General features: G+C 39.9%; 1 protein-coding gene across 2 annotated transcripts; it reads left to right on the forward strand.

Moving 5' to 3' along the window:
- Window positions 1-546: 546 nt before the first annotated feature.
- hrasb (HRas proto-oncogene, GTPase b) lies at window positions 547-21,407 on the forward strand. Of its 2 annotated transcripts, none has more exons than XM_058075857.1 (6): window positions 547-855; window positions 10,538-10,719; window positions 13,047-13,225; window positions 15,105-15,264; window positions 17,510-17,634; window positions 19,445-21,407. In XM_058075857.1, exons 2-5 carry the CDS (start codon window positions 10,609-10,611, stop codon window positions 17,627-17,629), a joined length of 570 nt encoding a protein of 189 aa, XP_057931840.1. In that variant the 5' UTR covers window positions 547-855; window positions 10,538-10,608; the 3' UTR covers window positions 17,630-17,634; window positions 19,445-21,407. The 2 variants fall into 2 exon arrangements, with proteins under 2 accessions (XP_057931840.1, XP_057931839.1); XM_058075856.1 differs by having other exon boundaries at window positions 548-855; window positions 10,535-10,719.
- The last annotated feature ends 834 nt before the right edge of the window (window positions 21,408-22,241 follow it).

The raw sequence follows: 22,241 nt of genomic DNA on the forward strand, positions 1-22,241 counted from the left end.
CAGGGCTTTTTGTATGTAATGTAATGCATGTAATGTGAAGCCCAGTCACAATCACATTGTTCATCCATCAGTAAATCCAGGTTGTGCTACATTGAGATATTGACAGCAATCTTATCACATGTTTCAGTTATATTCTGTGTCTATTCTCAAATATCTGCATTTTTTTTGTTGTCGTTTTGTTTATAGTGTCACATATATTGTTATATTTATATATCATTACACGCAAAACCATTTCTATTTACACAAAATGCATATTTCTCTGAAAGTGTTCACAAATTTGTGTTGGGGGAAATAATATACTCACAGATGTGGCATATAAAGATGCTGATTATTGCACATGTGTGCCTTGGGTATCATTATGTCATTTGTTTGGTATTGAATCGATACCCAGATTTGCACCATTGCTCAAGCCAGTTTGTATTTTTCTTTATTGACTACAATAAAAACATAAATGCAAGCATCTCATCATGCATACGACTTGGTCCTATGCGCGCACCCCCTTGAGGTGCGCGTTCCAGTTGTCTGTCGGGCACGGCTTGCACAACGGGGCGGTTCTGTGTCGGACTGCGCTGGGCGTGGGCTGCAGTCACTCCCCATCCTCTCACTGGAGACACATTGTTCGACGCGGGCACAAGCAATGCGTGCCAGTGAGCAGCTCGGTGCTATTTAGCAAGCGGAAAAGTCAACCGTTTGTGGCCGATAATAAAGATACAGTTATTTCAAGACGACCGGAAGCGAGGCGAAGACTGTTTGGATCTCTTCAATTCGGGAAACAACTTGAGTCGGAACATCTTTTTCCCCCCCTCTCATTCTTTCCTGGCAGACAAAACAACGCTAATTAGAGCCCGGTTTGCTGTAAGTATGCAATAGACACATTCCAGTGTACGAAAAATGCTGTCAAATAAGGTGTCCGCCTTTGTACCGCGTGTGGTGCCTTGCTGTACACATTTACGACATGTTAGCTATAGCAGCGGGGACGCGTTCAATTCCACTCGTACAATAATACATGTGTATTCTCCCTAACAATGCATGTGGCTTTTATTTTCAAACAATTAGCATTCTGAACCACGGCCCCCTCTTCATTTTGGGTGGAGGTTAGTGGATGTCTCCATCTGCCCCCACCCCTAAAAAAAAAAGAACAGGAAGTCATTTGGTTACACAGTTTCATTGAATGCATCTTTTGATTCTATTGACGGATAAATAACAATTAACGAGGTTGCTGCTGTGAACGCAAAGCGAAGGGAGACACCCTGACAACTGAATGTGTATCACTGCGGAAGTTGGATTCCTTTACCAGGTTTGAAGGCGTCTCACTGTTGCATCCTTGAAATGTTGTGGCAAAGTGGAATTAAGGGTGCGTTCACACTTGTCATTTTTTGGTTCAGTTGAAACAGAACCAGTTCTTTTGCTCTTTACTTATTTCCTTTGCACCAAACAGGGACTAAGAGATGGGTCTTGGTTCGCCTGCCAGAGGACTCTAGTCCTGAATGAGTGTGAACAAGAGGTGATGCTTGTTGTTGCGTTGCAAATAATGCCATGACTGCTTCACGAATGTGGGAAGTGGACAATGCGGAGGCATGAAAGTGTAAACAACTGCTATGGACTCACAACTTGTGTTTTCAAGACAAAACTAGGAGAGCGCAGACCTCTGTCAAGTCTCATAGTTCTCGTCTGTGTTGTGATTCACACCAGAATAATAATTCTACATTGTTTTGATCAGTTTTTAATAGGGATGTCAGATAATTATTGGTACATCAGCATAAAAATGTAGTATTGGTTGTTGATAGCTGATTTTTTTTTCCTAAATCATGAAAACCAATATTTAAAAAATGCTATATACAACACATATTTGTTCATTCCACCACAAGAGATATGTCATGTTACACATATCGGTATTAGAAATTGAGAGTTGGACAATATCGGTATATCGGTTTGCGGTTTTACCCAAACGCAGATCCAGATCACCCCTAAAATGTAATCAGTTCTTCCATACCCCATTTGCAACAATTCCTGAAAATTTCAGTCCAATCCATTCAGAACTTTTTACATTAAAAAAACATGAAAAAACGTAACATATATGGCTTGTATGTTTTAAAGACAGATATCAGTGTGGTAAAGGTACCTTCGGAATTGGAAGACCAGAGGCTAGACGGAAAACTAGTAAGCTAGCGGCCGTCTGGCAAAGTGTGGAAGTCAGAAAAGTCGAACGGCCGTGTGATTGAAACGTGAGTGATCACCTCACCTGGTGAGCGATTGACTATTTTTAATAATCACTGTAATAATTATCATGTTAATAACAAACAAAGTACGTCCCTTGTCAACTAAATATGGGGATACGTACTTTTTCCGGCCGTACATACGAAGTACATTTAAACTTCAAAATTCAACCTCATAGTTGCAGTCTGGAGTCCGGTTCCCAGAGTCGGTCGGCAAGGAAAATATAGTGAAATGCCCATTTCTAATAAAGAGAAATGGGCATCATATTCAATTCATGAGGTCTTCAGTGACATCCAAGAGTCAAGGCACGAATTGAGAATTGAGGCAATTTATCTGAGAGGCTTTTCACATACAAATATTTTAAATAGATTCCCGACATTGGCCTGGGCTGGCTTCCCGGGATGTAATTTGGAAAGATGTAGCTGTGACTTAAAATCTCGGGATTTTTTGTTTTATTGTTAAAGGAGAAGTGACCTTTTTTGGGATTTTGCCCATCATCCCCCATTTGTCATGTGATATGTGAACATGTCTGTGCATTCTAAAAATATATAAAACAAGATTGGGAAGGCTTCTGAAAAAAGCACCAACAACGACCCATTTGTATTTAATGTGACATGCATATTAACCAAAGTACAGTTATTATTATTATTATTATTATTATTATTATTATTATTATTATTATTATTATTATGCCAATTGAACTACTCTGGCATACTGACACCGGCTAGCTACTAGCCAGATAGCAACTTGTTTCCCCCCATAGTGCCCGGAGCACGTCACAACACCTCAGGTCACTACCGAAGGAGCTGCTGCTGTTTTTATTTTGCAGTTTGGAAACGTTAATGCTAGCTGTAGGCGTTCCTTTTTTATTACTATGTGAAATCAATGAACCCAGGAAAAAAATTAAATACTATAAGTATGACATCTTATCATGGACGTACCTGCCAGCATAGGCGTGTCGCATTATGTGCAGTAATGAGCTGTCTATTTTTATCTGTTTTTATATCTTTAGAACGCACAGAAAAGAGACAGACATGTGTTCATATCTCATATAAGGATTGTAGAAGATGGGCAAAAAAGTGCAGTTTTCCTTCATTGTACTTCTTATAGACGCAATAAATTGAAATTAGCTTGGAGAGAACTTGGCGAATGAACCGTATCATAAGAGTGAGCTCTCTCTTCTCTCAGACTTGATCAACACAAACAATGACCGGCTCCCCTGTTCCCAAGACAGACCGACCGATGAGTGTGGGAGTATTTTGTGTCCGATAAGTCGCTTGGCTCCTCTAACCAATTGTCCTTTGTGGAGGTCAGCTGGCCTTTTCATCTCTAATGCTGCCTCCACGGTCTCTCTCCCTGCTCCAGCCGCCAAAAGACCTGACCCTGTAGGGAAAAGGTCAGCTGCTTGTTTAAGTGTGCACAAAGGCAGTACTATGAAAGGTGGTACACTGATGGGTTTTCTTCAACGTTTGCTATTTTCCTCAGCTTCCATTGATACTATGAGATGTTTTATGGTTAAAAACACGTCAGGTTAACAATTCACACTTTGTTTCACGGGACTCAGAGATCAGAAAAGTGATTGCTCATCTGCCAGTCAACACTTGTTTGGATGCTGTTTTGGTGGATGATGTCATTGGACTGCAGGAGGAGGGTGCGGCTATCTGTCGTGGAGCCTCGTATTTGATTGTGATACCTCCCCAGAGAGGGTCTCCTTACCATCAGCGCTCCATTAAATATCTATTATCTCTGCAAGTAGTCTTGTGACTCTGCCAGTATGGATTCTTTAACCAATTAAGCGCTTAAATAGAGAACAGAATTCGTACTGTGAAAGATGACCATTCTTGTACTGCGTTTTCCTTCACAGATGCTGGACATTGAGTCCAAGATTTTAGATCAAGATCCTCGTATTATGACTCCGTTCCCATCAGTTCACTTCACTAGCGCCCTCCTTAAACTGTCATGTAAGATTATCCTCTTGGCTCAGGCAGGGGGTCTCGGGTTTCAAAACCAACTGTTAATTTCCCAGACTGGAGGTGGCAAGTTATAAATAACTCCAAACACAGACGTACTGGTCGCGGAAGGAAGGCTTTCACAAATTTTGTGAGCATGCTTTTAGGGACCTCATCATATCTGTTTTTTGTATGCTTTATAAATGAAATTGTAACGGGCCTGCAATTGAGAACAGGCAAGTGGCAGCCCAACGGATTGTGTCTTCTTACAACGAACATGTAATAAAACTGCAATGTTTTCCATCAGTCAGTCTGAAAATAAATAATGCAGGAAGCAACCATATTCCTACATAAGGCATGTATGGGTCAGTCTTTGAAAGCTATTTCCCAAACAATTGGCATCTTAAAATAGATTATCACTTTAATATATATTGCCATGTCATCTATATCCATCCCTCTAAATCAGGGGTCTCAAACTCAATTTACCTGGCGGCCACTGGAGCTATGGTCTGGGCAAGGCTGGGCCGCATCAGGTTTTCCAAAAAAAAAAAACAAACAACGCATTTATTAAAAACAGAAAAATATACAAACTTTTTCAGTGCTTTGGTTCCGATTTTCTACAATAAAAGCTCTGATAAAACATTCCACTGTTCTCAAATATCTTAATTTTTATTTTTCTACACAAAATAAGATGAAAAATAAACAAATCAAGAATAATAAAATCAATCAATCAGTAATTAATAAATAAATATAATAATAACAATAAAACGGCAAATAATAAAAACTTAAGAAACCACATATAGTTGGTGGGTAGACAAATTATTTTTTTCACATTAAAATGAACAAAGCATTATTAGAGCCCTGTAGACATGACAAAACACGACTATAGTCACATTTATACTCTTTTTATTTACAACATATTGCGCAACTGCAGGGTCTTGAGGCACATGCTAACTCGCTAACTAGAGAGCTAGCGACCTAAACGGTAGCCTCCAAGTTATTTCCTTTAAACTTAAATAGCCAAAAACCTACCACTTCCACACGGATAGGGAGGATAACTATTAACAGTTATTTAACCTTTAACATGAACATGAATCAAACGTAATAATTTTTTCTGGGTACATGATACCATACAGTATCCATATCAAACTTGCACGGGGCCGCACTAACATTAAACTTTCATATCAAGGCGGGGGCCTCAAACTAGTGTCCTGCGGGCCACATTTGGCCCGCGGGCCGCGTGTTTGAGACCCCTGCTCTAAATGCTTTAAACATACCTTAAATTGGCACAAACATGCTCCAATATATTGCACATAATACGAAGCTAGTGGGATCTTCGAACTCTACACCGAGACTCAAAACTGTAGTCCTTAAAACAATGTTAGTTAGCACACTTCACCTTCCGAAGGAAGCATGATGTAAAAAACCAGAGAAATAACACGCAAATACTCTGAAGTTCACATTGTGTGTAAAGGAGGTCAGCTAATTTGCATATTCTGTCAATCAATTTTAGTCACATTGTGTGCAGACTATGTTGGTTACATTCGCGACGCATGCACGTCAAAGTACATGTTTTGGAGTACAATGTTATATTTTGGATATCATAGCAGCTGAAACACAAGTTCCACTGTTTTGTATTACCGTGGAACCAACGTTTAATATTTTAATATCTATTTTGCTATTTTATTTCTTATTTGATCTTTTAGTTTTTGATTAAATTAAATTTGTACCTTTATTTATTTATTGTATTTTATTTTTACTTTTCATTTTACTAGTCTGTGCAGCACTTTGGAAACTATTTATTTCTAAAATGTGCTATATAAATAAAGTGGATTGGATTGGAACGTTTGCGTCTGTTTACATGTATTTACTCACAAATTTTGCCTCATTTTGTGTACATTTTCCGGTTACCGTACAATGTGCTGCATGTCTTGTGTTAATAACACACTATGTGAGTCCAACTGTGTCCTTAATGTATGTTTTTATCACAAAGTAAAAACAAAGCAAGTCAGCTATGTAGCCCGTGCATGATGTCGTCAGCTTTTCACTCTCAAAATTTTTAACACAACACTTGTTTATAGTTTTATATGCATACAAAAATTGTAAATACATATAAATGACAAATGAAAGGGATAAATTAACATGAACTTTTTGAGTGTATCGAGATATAACACGGGCACCATCTTTCTGTTTTTGTCACAAGATGTGACAAAAATGTGAAAATGCTGGCACTTGGCTCCATTCAAGACTGTTGAATTCAAGAAATAACTCATGGCAAAACAAGAAGGTGGCGTCAAACAGTCACAGCCAAAATCACATCATCAATGAAGGTGGAAGTAACCTTAAGATCCTTAGATCACAGTGCAATGTCATTTCAAAGAATACCAATAGCAGCATAACAACAATTTAGACATATGCAATAACTTATTGCTTCCCCTCCGTATATGTGACATAATTGATATTCACTGTTGATTGTTATTTCCACCAGTGGAGGTGTCATTATCCCATTGGTACAACATCTCAGCGTGAGACCTTACCGACAAGTGTCTCAAAGAAAGCAAGCGCATCTCAAAAGCACGATGAAGTTTCTATTCATCTCCTAGTGTGTGGATTATTTATCAGCCGCTGACATGGCCTAGTTTGAACGGAGATAGTAAGGCCGTCTGGTTTCCGGCCCTCCAATCTTCCAGCAGCAGGCACGGCTCTGTTGAATTTGCAATTTAAACTGTCAGTTACATCCTTTTGGCAGGTGTGCCTTTAGATTCGCTATGCAGCGGCTATGCATAACCATCTGTGTCAAATGGGTGTGTGTGTGTGTGTTGTGGTTACAGTGGCTCTGTTTTTGTTGTTTTTTTTTCAGGTTCAGGACTGGACTGTACAGGCTATAATCTTGTGAGAGCTCTTTACAGTTTTAAGAGCTACTGTACACTGTTTTGATTGATAATATAACTCTATTAGTATTTTGGGTAACGTTTCCAACGGTTTAGGGAGGACATTTTTAAAAATTATTATTATTCATTATTGTGATTTATTTTCCAAGCAAGGTCCATAGCGTCCCAAGGTCCCTCCACTAAGTCTGTATATGTAAATCTGTATGTCCACTCCCCCTTATGTTTCTTCAAAAAGCCTTGGTGACCCATTTCCGTTGGTTGCCAAATATTCCTTTGCCGTTGCCATAACATCGCCTCCGGCACGTCCATACTCCCCCCTCATTCTGATGCTTTTCCGTTATGGTTTCATCTTATCTGTACTTTAGTTGTTTTGTGTAGTCACCCAGGTTTTTGTGTGATCCTGAGCTGCTTTCCAACAAATGCACTCATGATAGAATTGGTCTGCACATACATTTTTTGTTATTCAGGTTTATTATGTTTTCATCCCCACTTAGTAAGAATACCGTTAACAACATGCATGTTCAAACAATGAAGCTATTCCCATTATGATTTGCAGCAGCGTTGGCTGACACTGCTCAGATCCACCTGTTCCTGCAAGGCCCCGGCAACGTGTTTCCTCATGTGAGGATCTATTGCTGCTGCCTGATGCCTCGGTCTTTCTTTCTAGAGTCTGTCTTTCAGTCAATCATTAACGTCATCGGGCAAAGACATGGCTAATCTTACTCTGCCTCGACATAAGAAACGTGGTGCACTGAGGGAATTGCAGACAAACCACCGGGAGGCAAACATGCGCTCACTTGTATTATTTTAATTCAGGCTGATGTTCGCTCCAGCTGTCCAACAACAGAGCAACATTAATTGGTACTCGTCAATGCCAGTTGACGAGTACCTGCATTAACTCATTCGCTACCAAAGACATATTGGTATATTGTTTTAATCCAAACGCCCAATCCCAAAGACAGATTTTTTTTGTACAAGAGGCAAAAAGGGGTGATGATGTAACTGTGCAATAGAAGAGATCATGTTTGGTGAGGTTTTAAGCCGTAAAAACAACCAGGAAGTGAAAATGCATGCATGCCGTGTAGCACACAGTTCAGTTCCAAATGTGAAAACTATAAATAGTCCATGGTGTTATATTTGTAAATAATGGTATTTTTATGTAAAACAACCATTTTTGTGAGTTGTTTATGTTCTGGCATAGTTGTTTATATATTTGGACGAAATACAGTAAACCTCGGATATATCGGACTCGGATATATCAGAAATTCGCTCACAACGGACAGATAAAAAAGAACCGATTTTTCTGTAATGCATTTCCAATAAAAATTCATTGCATATATCGGATTTTTTATAACGGATTTCGCCTATTTCGGACAAAATCTCCAGTCCCGTTCCAATGCATTTCCATTAAATTTCCCTCGCATATATCGGATGGCCGCATCGTGGCGCTCCGACTCTGAGAGTCCAATAAAGTTAAATTCTCATTACCTTACGTCTCTTTTCATTGCCCAGTCCAGGTACATTGGAAACATAGTCAAGGAAGTGCCTTTTTATAACGAATAAAATCCCATTTACGCATATACCGGATATAAATCCGATATATGCGTAAAACGGACATTTTCCGGTATACGCATATAACGGATTTCGCTTATATCGGACAAAACCAGTGGGAACAATTGAATCCGATATATCTGAGGTTTACTGTATACATGGCTAAATTTGCTTGAAATTTATCTTTTCACAAATAGCTGTCCCTTTGTTGAACTAATATTTTGCTGAAACGTAGTATATTCTACTGCTGATTACTAAATGGAAAAAGGTAGAAACCAAGTCTTTTTTTTCCGACGAAAGATGAGTGTACTCTTTCTTTTGATAGGTACCATATTTATATAGCCTTAGAACACAATATTCTGTGTGCCTTGAAAAATCATTGAGAATCATTCAAAATGGTCGGTACCGAGCGGGACTGGGATTGTATGAGTTAAGTAACCCACAGTGCAAGCTGTGGCCCTTCAGTCCCAGGCTATGATTTGAGTGAGAAAGCACAGCTGCTCCCAATTAGTACATGTAGTAAATCTAATGTAACGGATCACGGTAGCCACGGATGGCCCCCTTTTTTTAATTCCAAACCGATATTGCAGCCTTGAATATCGGCTGATACCGATATAAGTCATGCATACTCCTCCTCTGCAACACAAATAGATCACACACACACAGAGTTCCAGACCCTGGACCTCTAGTTCTCTCATATGTTTTTGTGAGACATTATTCCCATGATGGAATGACCTTGTCACTCATCATCTGTATGATGTCAAACAGCGACTGCAGGCAGGCAGTCCCTGTGGTTGCTAGGGGCCTCCAGCAGACTGCGGTCGGCCGTGGATTCAGTGTCGCTAGTCCTAACTTGCATTTTGATGCAATCTTGGTAAACCTCCATGGAAGCTGTTTGTATTCGTACCACTGACTCATCATGTACCATCACGCCTGCGGGTCAGTTGCCGGTCACGGACTTAGTAACGTTGTGGTGAGTTTTCAGTCATGCTGACTCACATGTTGCCACTGTACAGTATGGAACTGATACATTGTTACGGATTATTTTAGAAGTACAAATAATGTACACAGTGTAATATAACATCGCTTTCACTTTGACTTTGCCATCAAAAGATAATAACATTGTGAAGACCTGACAGAAAATGAATGAAAATGAAGACTTAAACTTTTGATCAGCTGATACACAGTCTATTTCACATGAAGGATTGCAGTCAATTGTTAACTCAGCAACTCTTTGTTTCACTTTCATTTCTTCTTTTTTTTTGCATTCTGAAGCTCTACTTAAAACCTCTTAATGATGCAACAGTGCAAAATGTAGAAATATGTCGGAAATGGGACATGACGTGGCGGGGAGGGCTTTTCGCCAGCCTGGAAAAATCTATTTCAAAGTTTTAATATAACAACAGAAAGAGTTTTTAAATGGGTTTCTAAGAGTTCTAAGACTTTTGGGGCAACTGGGCTCGTATCTTCTCAGCAAGGTTCCCCAAAACCCAAATTCGAAATGTTTTCTCTGTGGCACCCAAACAAAGATATACAATATATTGGCTTAACAACGTTGACATTAAGAAAGAACATAACAATCAGGAACATGATCATGTACTATCCATCAAAAATATGAATTGTCCCGCTCCTTTTTGTGTGCAGCAGGAGATTGTGGAACGCCGAGTACCTTCAGCACATTTTTAACATTCCCCATGTGAGGATCCTAACCCTAGCTGCTATGTTGCTCTCTTCCTATCTCTCTTTTCTCACTCTCTTATCACCTCACACTAATGGTAATATCTGCCTGTTCAGTATCACTGATGATAGAACAAACACAATACCGAGTTTAAGCTTTTTGAACGTCCCCTGTTGCTAATGTGCGTTGAATTGACGATTTGTTATTGTACTAAATGGCAGCCTACCTCTGCTTCCTTTTCTTTACAGCAGAAACCGTGTGTGTGCGTGTGTGTGTGTGTGTGCGTGTGTGTGTGTGTGTGTGAGCCGCAGCAGCAGCAAAGATGACGGAGTATAAGCTGGTGGTGGTGGGAGCTGGAGGCGTGGGCAAGAGTGCACTTACCATCCAACTCATCCAGAACCACTTTGTGGATGAATATGACCCTACCATCGAGGTACAACTCTCTCTTCCGCTTTCTTCAGGGGTCTCAAATTCAATTTACTTGGGGGCCACTGGAGCTAGGGTCTGGGTGAGACTGGGGCCACATCAGGTTTTCCAAAAAAAAAAAACGCATTTATTAAAAACAGAAAAATATACAAACTTTTTCAGTGCTTTGGTTCTGATTTTCTACAATAAAAGCTCTGATAAAACATTCCCCTGTTCTCAAATATCTTAATTTTTATTTTTCTGCACAAAATAAGATGAAAAATAAACAAATCAAGAATAAAGAAAATCAATCATTCAGTAATAAATAAATATAATAATAATAATAAAACTGCAAATAATAAAAACTTAAGAAACCACATATAGTTGGTGGGTAGACAAATTATTTTTTTCAGATTAAAATGAACAAAGCATTATTATAGCCCTGTAGACATGACAAAACACGACTATAGTCACATTTATACTCTTTTTATTTACAACATATTGCGCAACTGCAGGGTCTTGAAACACATGCTAACTCGCAAACTAGAGAGCTAGCGACCTAAACGGTAGCCTCCAAATTATTTCCTAAAACTTACCACTTCCACACGGATAGGGAGGATAACTATTAACAGTTATTTAACCTTTAATATGAACATTAATCAAACGTAATATTTTTTTCTGGGTACATGATACCATACAGCATCCATATCAAACTTGCGCACTAACATTAAACTTTCATATCAAGGCGGGGGCCTCAAACTAGTGTTCTGCGTGCCACATTTGGCCCACGGGCCGCGTGTTTAAGACCACTGTTTTACACATTATTCCCATTGGAATCCATGTCTTGGAAGGCAGCATGATACTGAGCATATTGGATAATATCAACTGTATTATGACACACATTGCATCAGTGCAAGTTTATACATATTAGCACATTCTGTGACAATTGTATTAGCAAGTCTGGCAGTTAGGCTTGAAATAAGTTCACTTAGAAAGTATAAACCATGCTTATTGAAAAGTACTTTTACATTTTATTTTATTTTATTTTTTTAAGTCTGTATATTTCTGTTTTTTTTCCCTCACTTTCTCTTTTTCTAACCACGCCAGCCTCTGGCCAGACAATGTCCTTTTTGTGTATTTGCATTCCTGGCTCCTGTGCTCTAATAAACAAAGGGAAGGCACTCCCATGTTTTTGTGGCTGCACATCGGAGGGCTAACTACTGACTCGAGTTCATCCAATGTGCTGTTGGAGCTACTCTACATAGTCCCATATATATTTGGAAGCTCAACGGAAGTAGAAATAAATTGTTTGCTGACAGTTTTTTAGCCACGAAACGTTAAAAAAAGCTACTTTCGCTTCTGAAATACTGGGCAAAATTGTCTATTGGTGTATGATTGTATCAATAAATGTAAAGATTTGTATTCACTGACACAAAAACACACCATCTATGGTGATTTTTTTAAAAAGTGTTAAAAAAATAAAATGGATTTAGGAAAAAAATTAACTGATTTCATAATAGCCCTGCTGCTCTAATCTTAGGGACAATCAATAAATTACTATTGCATTGAAGACAGTTTGTTAAAAAAAATATAATATATTCTAAATCACACCACAAATGTAACCATGTCAAATGATCAGTCCTATCCTAAAGGTATTTTGCATGCCCGCCTTTTATTGGATTAGGGACCTGGCTATAAAAAAGAATCAGATCAGAGACCAAAAAATATGCATTGGGACATCCCTAGTATGAAGACACAAACTATAAAAAGACACAATAATCTAAACATGCCCAGCGTTAACTGAGGTCTTCTGAGGTTCACCATGACATCCCAATGTCTCGCTGACATGATGCACTTGTAGATGTATTTCCCCCGCTATGGAATTGCATGACTTCAATGTCAACATATTATACAGTTGTCCCTTGTTCATTGTAGTACATTGGTTCCACACTGAACCGTGATAAGTGAGTTTCTGCAAAGCAGGATGTAGTTGGAGCATAAAAACTTGGTTATGACCATCTGAATTCAGTTTTTTAACATTGGTAGAGACCTCTAGACATGGAATAACACCCCTATAGTCACCTTTTATACTCGTATTAGCCAATATAGTAGACATAATAAGTGAAAATAAGCTGTAAATAAGATATAATGTAGACTCACACGTACAGTATATTATAAGTGAAAGCTAGTCACTTGTTTCTTTTACGTGACCTGTGAACACTGACACAAATACTGCATATTTTGTATTTTCTAGTACTTGCTTGTATTTTCTCCTAAATCAGCAGCGTGCAAGGCCCGCCTTTGCCTTTTTGTTTACCTGCTACCCTTGCTCCGCCGCATGTCGTATATTTGCAGGACTCGTACAGGAAACAGGTTGTGATTGACGGAGAGACCTGTCTGCTGGACATCCTGGACACTGCCGGTCAGGAGGAGTACAGCGCCATGAGGGACCAGTACATGAGGACGGGGGAGGGGTTCCTCTGTGTCTTCGCCATTAATAACACCAAGTCCTTTGAGGACATTCATCAGTACAGGTGTGGTAAAATTAAAAAAAATAATATAGCAGATTTTTTTTTTTTTTTCTGAATGAGCGTGTGGGCACCCGTTTATGCATGCAGTGTGTTAGAGTCCAGAGAGAGAGAGAGAGCGAGAGACTGGCGTGTGTTTCCATTATGTGTGTGCCAGCTCTCTGCAGTGGTTGGGTGATGTCATGCTGTAGCATTTAACACGGCTAAAGAAAGCTTAGCCCCCAACTGGAGGATTACAGCGCCATGCCAATGACATCGATCCTGACTCAATTAGGGGAGCTGGAGATGGCACTCCCAAGGACAAGGAAGGAGAAATAGACGGAGGAGTTCCTTACTTTCTTTTTATCCAAGATATGTCAGATGAACAAAGCAATAAATACTGAATCCATTAAGCTTGTCAAAGTACAACGTTTTCATTTAAGTACAGTACATAGCTAAGCTAATACTTAAAACAAATAAAAAAAAAACATGCATCAGATTCCAATTGAGTGCATCACATAATGAGTTCACAGTTCCACATGTCCAAAAGGAGTAGGAAGAAGCACAGCTTATTAAATCCTACCCCTCCATCTGGTACTTTTACAATCAGTAACTGTTACATTTGTTCACTTCCTGCTTTCTATAATTTTTTTTCCATAATTTTTTTTGTTTTTAATAATGCACCTCATACCGAAGTACGAGGTGATATAACCATACAATGACATAATGGGTAACCATAGTAACTGCCATAGTAAATGCTCTTGATAGGTTCCTAAAATAGCCCGCAATAAGTGAAATCCGCAAAGTAGCCAACGTTTTTCAATTATTGGATGTTTTAAGGCTGCATAACCCCTCACCATACACTTTATTCACTTTTCTCAGACAAGAAAAATAACATTTTCTCACATTTCTCTATTGTTTAAACACTCTCAAAAAAGTTGAAACCATTGTTAGAATTTTAATCATGAACCTGCAGGTCCGACACAAGAAATTAAAAGTACTTCATATTTCACTCCTGTGACCGCACCTTTTCATCGTAGCTCCGTTCCACTGTACTGTAGCATTTTTGTATCCTTGTTTGTACTATGTGCATTGCGTCAATTTTTATTTAACTCAGTGAATAAAGACGATAGAAGCATCCACATGGAAACAAAGTATTTAGGTAAGAGTCACTAACAAAATAATCCCCCACTGTGTTACATACATATATGAAGTATGCTTATTTTTTTCATACATATAAAACATCACAGAAGCACTGTCTTGAAAGTGACGTAGGTTTTTGCATATGAGCAGAACCGGATTTCTCAGACAGATTGCATCATGACAGCGCCTACTGAATCACTGAAGCGCCACGATGCACCCTCTGCTGGCAAAAACATGTCAATACAACGTCAAGTGTTGCTGCTACGATTCGGGTGTTTAGGATGATATTGCATGTGAAATTGATTATCTGTGAAACACCTGCTTCATTTGGCTTATAAAAAGGTAATAGTCAGAGGCTGGTAAACGGTATTAGATGTGTTGGTGATGGATGGGTTTGCTTTAATCACGGACATGTTCTGCTGCACTGTGGCTTTGGGGGAAGGAGCTAATAGATTGATCGGACCCCCGCATCTGTCAGTTCCCTCTGGCTGCTGTAGCGATGAGGTAATGCTCTTTCCCGCCTGCCTGTCCATCTCCATCCCTCTCACTCATACCCTCAGCAGTGCAGCACGCCCCTGCACCGCCGGGACTGGATCCTCCTCAGGGTCCTAGATCTCCCTTGGTTGGCTCTCTGTTGTTAATGAGGCATTGAGGCTGACAAGGGACATGATGCTATGATTAAACGGCGCATTGTTGTGGCAGGGTGGAAAACAGCCGAGGAATATTAATGATCAGTTATGGATCCGTGTTGTTTTGTGTGCAGAGAGCAAATTAAACGTGTGAAGGACTCCGATGATGTTCCCATGGTGCTCGTGGGCAACAAATGTGACCTCCCTGCACGCACGGTGGATACACGGCAAGCCCAGGAACTCGCCCGCTCCTATGGCATCCCTTACATCGAAACTTCGGCCAAGACACGACAGGTACATGGTGGACAAAAACAACATTTTGAAAGTACATCTGACCAGTTCTCATGAAAATCTGTCAAAAGCCAATCATATTGCAAACTATGGCATTGCTACTATGAATAATAATACAATAATATGGAAGTGGCATTATTAGAGCTGCACAATAAGTGCTTAATGTGTACTATACACCTTGTAATCCAACCTTTCTTGGAAGTTTTTGATATGTGAGTTACATCATATAATGGATTGGATAGTAGGGATTGACTGATATGGGTTTTTTTTCCGGACGATGCAGATACCGATTTTTTTCCATCACCTTTAGCCGATGGCCGATTTTGCTTGGGCCTATATTTGTGGCCGATACTGCTTTTACTCCCTCAATATAGTATATGAAAAAATTACAATGATAACAAATGTAAACACTGAACACAGTAGGATTCAGCTTTCATAAACACACATTTAAACAGCATTATCAATTTTAAAAGTAAATATTCAACCATGTGCAAAACATTTCTAATATTCTATACAAATATCGGCGATCTTTATTGGATAGCGCCACAGCTGGTATAGGAAATTTCCGATGGATTAATTACACCGGGGCGGCACGGCGGTCGAGTGGTTAGCGCGCAGACCTCACAGCTTGGTCTCAACCAGGGTTCAATTCAACCCTCGGCCATCTCTGTGTGGAGTTTGCATGTTCTCCCCGTGCATGCGTGCATTTTACACTCATATTGGTGTATGTTTGTATATTTACTAGGTTTACATGTACCATTTGAGTGTTAAGTTGCTGTGTGATGAATTTTTCTCCGGGTACTCCGGTTTTCCTCCCACATTCCAAAAACATGCTAGGTTAATTAGCGACTCCAAATTGTCCATAGGTATGAATGTGAGTGTGAATGGTTGTTTGTCTATATGTGCTCTGTGATTGGCTGGCCACCAGTCCAGGGTGTACCCCGCCTCTCGCCCGAAGACAGCTGGGCTGGGATAGGCTCCAGCACCCCCGTGACCCTCGTGAGGAAAAGTGGTAGAAAATAAATGAATTATTTAATGAATTAATTACAACGGTTAATGGAACGTTGTCGTCAAGCTATGTCAGCTCTCCAGAAATCTCTATTTCGTGCATGTCTCAAGCCACCGTTCAAATCCGGGCAATGTGTCGAGGTCTGTACTGCCGCAGGCGGTGACTCCAAACCAGGTCCGGAGAATAGAAACACATTTGAAAGGTCTCAACAGCAGCGATTGCTGCACAGCCTGCACCTCTGACTCACAGCAGCGCATTATGTACAGCTACACTCAGCAGCCTCGCCTTTTGCAGAACATTACAGAACTCGTATTCATGCAAGGGCATGCAAAGAATAAAGCCATGGCCTTTTTTTTCCCCCCCACTTAGTAGGATAAACAGTATTCGAGATGATTGCCATGGTAACATTGACACACTTCTCCATGGCGAGCACTTCTGAAGGCTTCGCTCCCCCCCTCCCCCGAGAGGACGTGCTCATTGTGTAACAATTGAAACGGCCCTGGAAGTTGTCATCACTTACATTTTGCAGGTGTTCAGCAACCTCCTCCACAGAAAGTGATCTGTACATCACAGAGTTATGATTAAATGTCACTTTGGTCTCAGAGTTCGTATACAAATTTTTAGATCTTGCGACAAATTTATAAAAATCACCCGACCTCAAGTGCCACAATCGAAAAGAGCTGAAATGAGCGCAAGCTTTGAATGGTTGGATGATAACTACTAAAAAAAAAATCATCCAAAATGAAAATGGTAAAGGTGAGTGTAAAGCCAGGCTTAGTTGTACAGTGACGGCGGCTCTTGTTTTAAAAGCAGGTATATCACCATGGTAACTTAGGCTCAACTCAAAACACAGTCCAGACTTTCAGCCTAAAAATCGGTTATGAAAGCACCGCTGTTTTTTTTTTTTTGTTTTTTTTTAGAGCACACCGATCCGCTAGCATTCCCTGACAAAATTATCTATAAGCTATATATATTTTCAGCCAAGGGAATACACAATATTTACTGACTTCAGGAATAAAATGCAATATGAAATTTTAATTGGGTCACTGTTAGCAGATGTATATGTCACAGCAGTCCTTGCATGAGTACTCAGCTTGTTAGGCTTTTTATATTACAATACTTGCTGAAGGAATAAGCACTTTTAGGCAAAAAAAATATTTCTTTATTGATGAGCTACTTTCGCCGTAAATGAACCATGGACCAATCAAGTAAAGCGTGTGTGTTTTTGTACCTACCCAGGGAGTTGAGGATGCCTTCTACACACTGGTCAGGGAAATTCGGCAGCATAAGCTGAGGAAGCTCAACCCGCCTGATGAGAGCGGTCAGGACTGCATGAGCTGTCGCTGTGTGGTGTCGTGATGAAGGTGAGACTATTTCCGCAGTTTTTTTTTTTTTTTTACGATGACGTCAGCGTCCTGGCGCCATCACCAGAAGTGAGCTCTTTGGACAAGCTAACATAATATCTGAATATTTCCAGTGTCATGCTTAATAGTGACATGACTGAACAGACACTAGCCACGTATACATGGACCCAAATATTCCAATTCCATTCGGGTTATTTGCTCAAACGGAAAGAATCTAACCTTTATATACACCTCATTCCAAAAGAAAAGTGCCAATCCGAATGAATATATAATCGGATTCACAGGGGTGGAATATTCCTTTCCCCAATCCGATTGAGGTATCTTGTACCCGCTCAATCGGAAATTTGTCCCACTGCGTTCTTCTTCGTGGTGTTTTTCTTCTTCTGTTGTTTATTGGCGGTTGGCAAGCAGCTTTCGTGTGCATTAGCGCCATCTGGTGAACAGAATCTAAACCAGGGGTCTCAAACACGCGGCCCGCGGGCCAAATGTGGCCCGCAGGACACTCGTTTGAGGCCCCCGCCTTGATATGAAAGTTTAATGTTAGTTTGACATGGATGCTGTATGGTATCATGTACCCCGAAAAAATTATTACGTTTGATTAATGTTCATGTTAAAGGTTAAATAACTGTTAATAGTTATCCTCCCTATCCGTGTGGAAGTGGTAAGTTTTTGGCTATTTAAGTTCAAAGGAAATAACTTGAAGGCTACCGTTTAGGTCGCTAGCTCTCTAGTGTGCGAGTTAGCATGTGTCTCAAGACCCTGCAGTTGCGCAATATGTTGTAAATAAAAAGAGTATAAATGTGACTATAGTCGTGTTTTGTCATGTCTACAGGGCTCTAATAATGCTTTGTTCATTTTAATCAGAAAAAAAAGTAATTTGTCTACCCACCAACTATATGTGGTTTCTTAAGTTTTTATTATTTGCCGTTTTATTATTAGTATTATTATATTTATTTATTACTGATTGATTGATTTTCTTTATTCTTGATTTGTTTATTTATTTTTCATCTTATTTTGTGTAGAAAAATAAAAATGAAGATATTTGAGAACAGTGGAATGTTTTATCAGAGCTTTTATTGTAGAAAATCGGAACCAAAGCACTGAAAAAGTTTGTTTATTTTTCTGTTTTTAATAAATGCGTTTGTTTGTTTTTTTTGGGAAAACCTGATGCGGCCCAACCTTGCCCAGACCCTAGCTCCAGTGGCCCCCTTTTTTTATTTACAACATATTGCGCAACTGCAGGGTCTTGAGACACATGCTAACTCGCAAACTAGAGAGCTAGCGACCTAAACGGTAGCCTTCAAGTTATTTCCTTTAAACTTAAATAGCCAAAAACTTACCACTTCCACACGGATAGGGAGGATAACTATTAACAGTTATTTAACCTTTAACATGAACATTAATCAAACGTAATAATTTTTTCTGGGTACATGATACCATACAGCATCCATATCAAACTTGCGCGGGTCGCACTAACATTAAACTTTCATATCAAGGCGGGGGCCTCAAACTAGTGTCCTGCGGACCACATTTGGCCCGCGGGCCGTGTGTTTGAGACCCCTGATGCATACCATTGCTTTCGGAAAGGTCATTCGTAAAGATTCCATTCGGAAAGAGAAAAACTCCTCGTGTAAATGTGGCTACTGTCAATTCTATTCACTAAACCAGAACAGTGTAGATGCAAATTGTTTTCAACTCGCCCAAAAAAATCTCAGGAGAATTCCCGTGTGGACATGGCCTCAGTAAAGGGCCTCAAAATACTGAAACCGCCATACAAAACAATGACACCCCTGTCATGTTTCTCCTCCAGCTTACCTTCATAGCCTGGACAGAGATGCTACAGCACAAGAAGAGTCACCGCATGGACTGAAAATAGGAAGACAAAACTGAATGAAAATGAAAGAAAAGAACGAGGAATCGACTGAACCAGAGTTTTATTTCTGGAAAGGATGATATCGATTGTCACGTGTGTGTGGCTACCTGAACCATCTTGGCCTAACCCGTCTTTTTTTTTTTTTTTTTTTTTTTGTGGGCCACTTCGACTAACGAGCAACACCACTAAAGACAAAAGTTGAACCCCAGCATGGTCTCGTTGGGTTGCTAACTTACTGTTTTCGGTCCCAACACTGGTTCAACAGGGGGCTGCATCGGATCCCAAATAACCCCCCCCCCCCTTATTTCCCGCCTCACCTGGAAATGCACATTCCGATTGTGCCCTGTTTTCTCACTCGGCCCGGATGGGCAATGGACATTTACTATTTCCTTATGCCACTCGTGTAAGCCACTTAAAAAAAATAAAATAACTACCTCCCTTTAAAGGTAGAGGCTGACCTGGGATATTTGTAGAAATCTGTTAGCTTAGCAGTAAAATATGTGTATTTTGCTTTGGAACTGGAACATACTTTGTGGGTGGATGATTAGAAAGTAACTAATGCGATGTTAGAATGTCATGACGGAATATTGACATTTTGGTTCTGAATGCAGCTGCCTTACATTCTTTGCTAGGCGTTGTCTTTATGTAAAAAAAAAATAATAATAATAACGATCATGACTTGTGTACAGAGCTGTAGGATTCCTGTGTCTAATTTAGCGAGGGAGGGTACGGTGCATTTGCACGTGCACCGATTCCACCTGACGAGGTCCACCTATATAATAGGAACAACGTGTTATGCTTGTACAGGTATGCAGACAGGTTTTAAATAGAATTAAACTTTATTTGCAAAATGCGCGACAGTAATGTCGTGTATCGGAGTCTTTTAAAAAAAAACACACAAACATACACAACACGCCTCAGAATACTCAAAATCCCACACACCTTACTACCCTCAAACAGTGTGTATACTGTACATGTACGTGTGGGGTTCGTACTGTATGTATGTATGTATGATTGGTGCTGGTTCCGGGGGGGCTGCATTGCTTTTGTTTTTTTAATGTTGACTGGCTCGTGCTATCCACTACTGTTAGAAAACCGTGCTCTGACCAGTGTATAGCGCCATATATATACGCAGTGAGCGCTACCCGTTTGTTTACTTAATGTGTGCGACTACATTAAAAAATGGAAGCATGTTGAGTTTAGCCACGCGCTGTACAGAACTTGAAGGGCAAACAACATCTAAAAGTCATAAATAACCAATAAAAGCCTAATTGCGTCACTCATACTCAATTTAGACAGCATTTTGTGATTATTTTTTAAATTTCGCTCATCGCTCAATTCCATGTATGAGTAATTCTCTGGAGCGGTGACCGGTTTAAGAATATTAAAAGCTCTAACCCATATGGATTTGTACATTTCATTAATAATTTTTAATTAACTTTTCATTCTTTGCCTGAAGGAAGTGAACTGTGAATGTCTCTGGATATTATTTCAACAAAACTGTGTTTTGAAATGTACAATTTATTTTTGGAGTACTTGGTTCCGCTTTATCCACTCAAACATGGAAACTTTGTGACATGCCGTTATTAATAATTTGATGCTTATTGGCTCCCGATGGTTATATATCACTTCCATAACAATTCCACAAATCTATGCATACATTTTCATCGTCTTTGAATGTCTTGTAATGTTTCCGCATGGATACTTAGCTAGTAAAGCCCAAGTATACATGTCCAAAAAGACTGTACATGCCTTTGGGGGGTATTGGACTCCTGTTCCAGTTCCAGTGGTTCCAAGGGCTCCTTTCTCCCTTGAATGAAAGTGTGGTTGGAATTTGTGAAAATGTGGCATCTTTAGCTATTTAAGATGTATGTAGTCTTTAAAAAAAAAGGGCAGGAATAAAAAGATGTTTAAAAGAAGCGTTTTGGTTCCATCATTTGCTTCTTCTGCTGCCATCTACAGGACAGAGCAGGAAAGCATTTATTACCACTTATTGCAGTGGTGTCCAATGTGTGGCCTACGGGCTGTTTGAGGCCCACGGCACATTGTAGAGCTAAAATAAAACACATTTAGTAAAAAGGCACAATGTTAAGAGACCTCCAATGAGGAGCACTCATTGTCGCACACACTTTGTCAAAGGCATCACTGGTTCCGTGGAGCATAAGGGCGACGTGTGGACATTAATCCACCTTTCCCGGCGAGAACAGGCTGATTCTGGCTTCAGCAACAGTTTGGTGGATATTTCCATCCACGCCCATAAGGAAGCTAGCCCCTCTGTGACATCACAAAGCAACAGTTCTGCAACTTTCTTTTAAAATGGACCGTTTTGAGCCATCCCAAACTTCTTTCAGGGCTCATTTCCAAATGTGCAGACCTCATTATCTGAAACTTTGGCATGGTTTAACACGAGAATACAACATTCCAACTCCATATATAAGTCAGAAAAGTACAAAAAGCATATTAAGTCCCATTTTAAGGCTTTAAAATCCTTCACTAAACACTTAATGATACACTTTTATTGCAGAGGTGTCCAATGTGTGGCCTATGGGCTGTTTCAGGCCCATGGTACATTATAGAAAACAAACACATTTAGTAAAAAGGCACAATGTAAAGAGAGAAGGCTCCTCCAACCTCCAATGAGGAGCACTCATTGTCGCACACACTTTGTCAAAGGCATCACTGGTTCCGTGGAGCTCAGAACCCGGACATAAGCGCGACGTGTGGACATTTATCC

Source organism: Doryrhamphus excisus, chromosome 6, assembly GCF_030265055.1.
Source record: "Doryrhamphus excisus isolate RoL2022-K1 chromosome 6, RoL_Dexc_1.0, whole genome shotgun sequence".
NCBI classification, from domain to species: domain Eukaryota; kingdom Metazoa; phylum Chordata; class Actinopteri; order Syngnathiformes; family Syngnathidae; genus Doryrhamphus; species Doryrhamphus excisus.

Coding starts and splice junctions, on each gene's coding strand:
- hrasb (XM_058075857.1), top strand. CDS start 10,609: ATGACGGAGTATAAGCTGGTGGTGGTGGGAGCTGGAGGCGTGGGCAAG. Junction 10,720..13,046: donor AATATGACCCTACCATCGAG/GTACAACTCTCT, acceptor GTATATTTGCAG/GACTCGTACAGGAAACAGGT. Junction 13,226..15,104: donor GAGGACATTCATCAGTACAG/GTGTGGTAAAAT, acceptor TTTTGTGTGCAG/AGAGCAAATTAAACGTGTGA.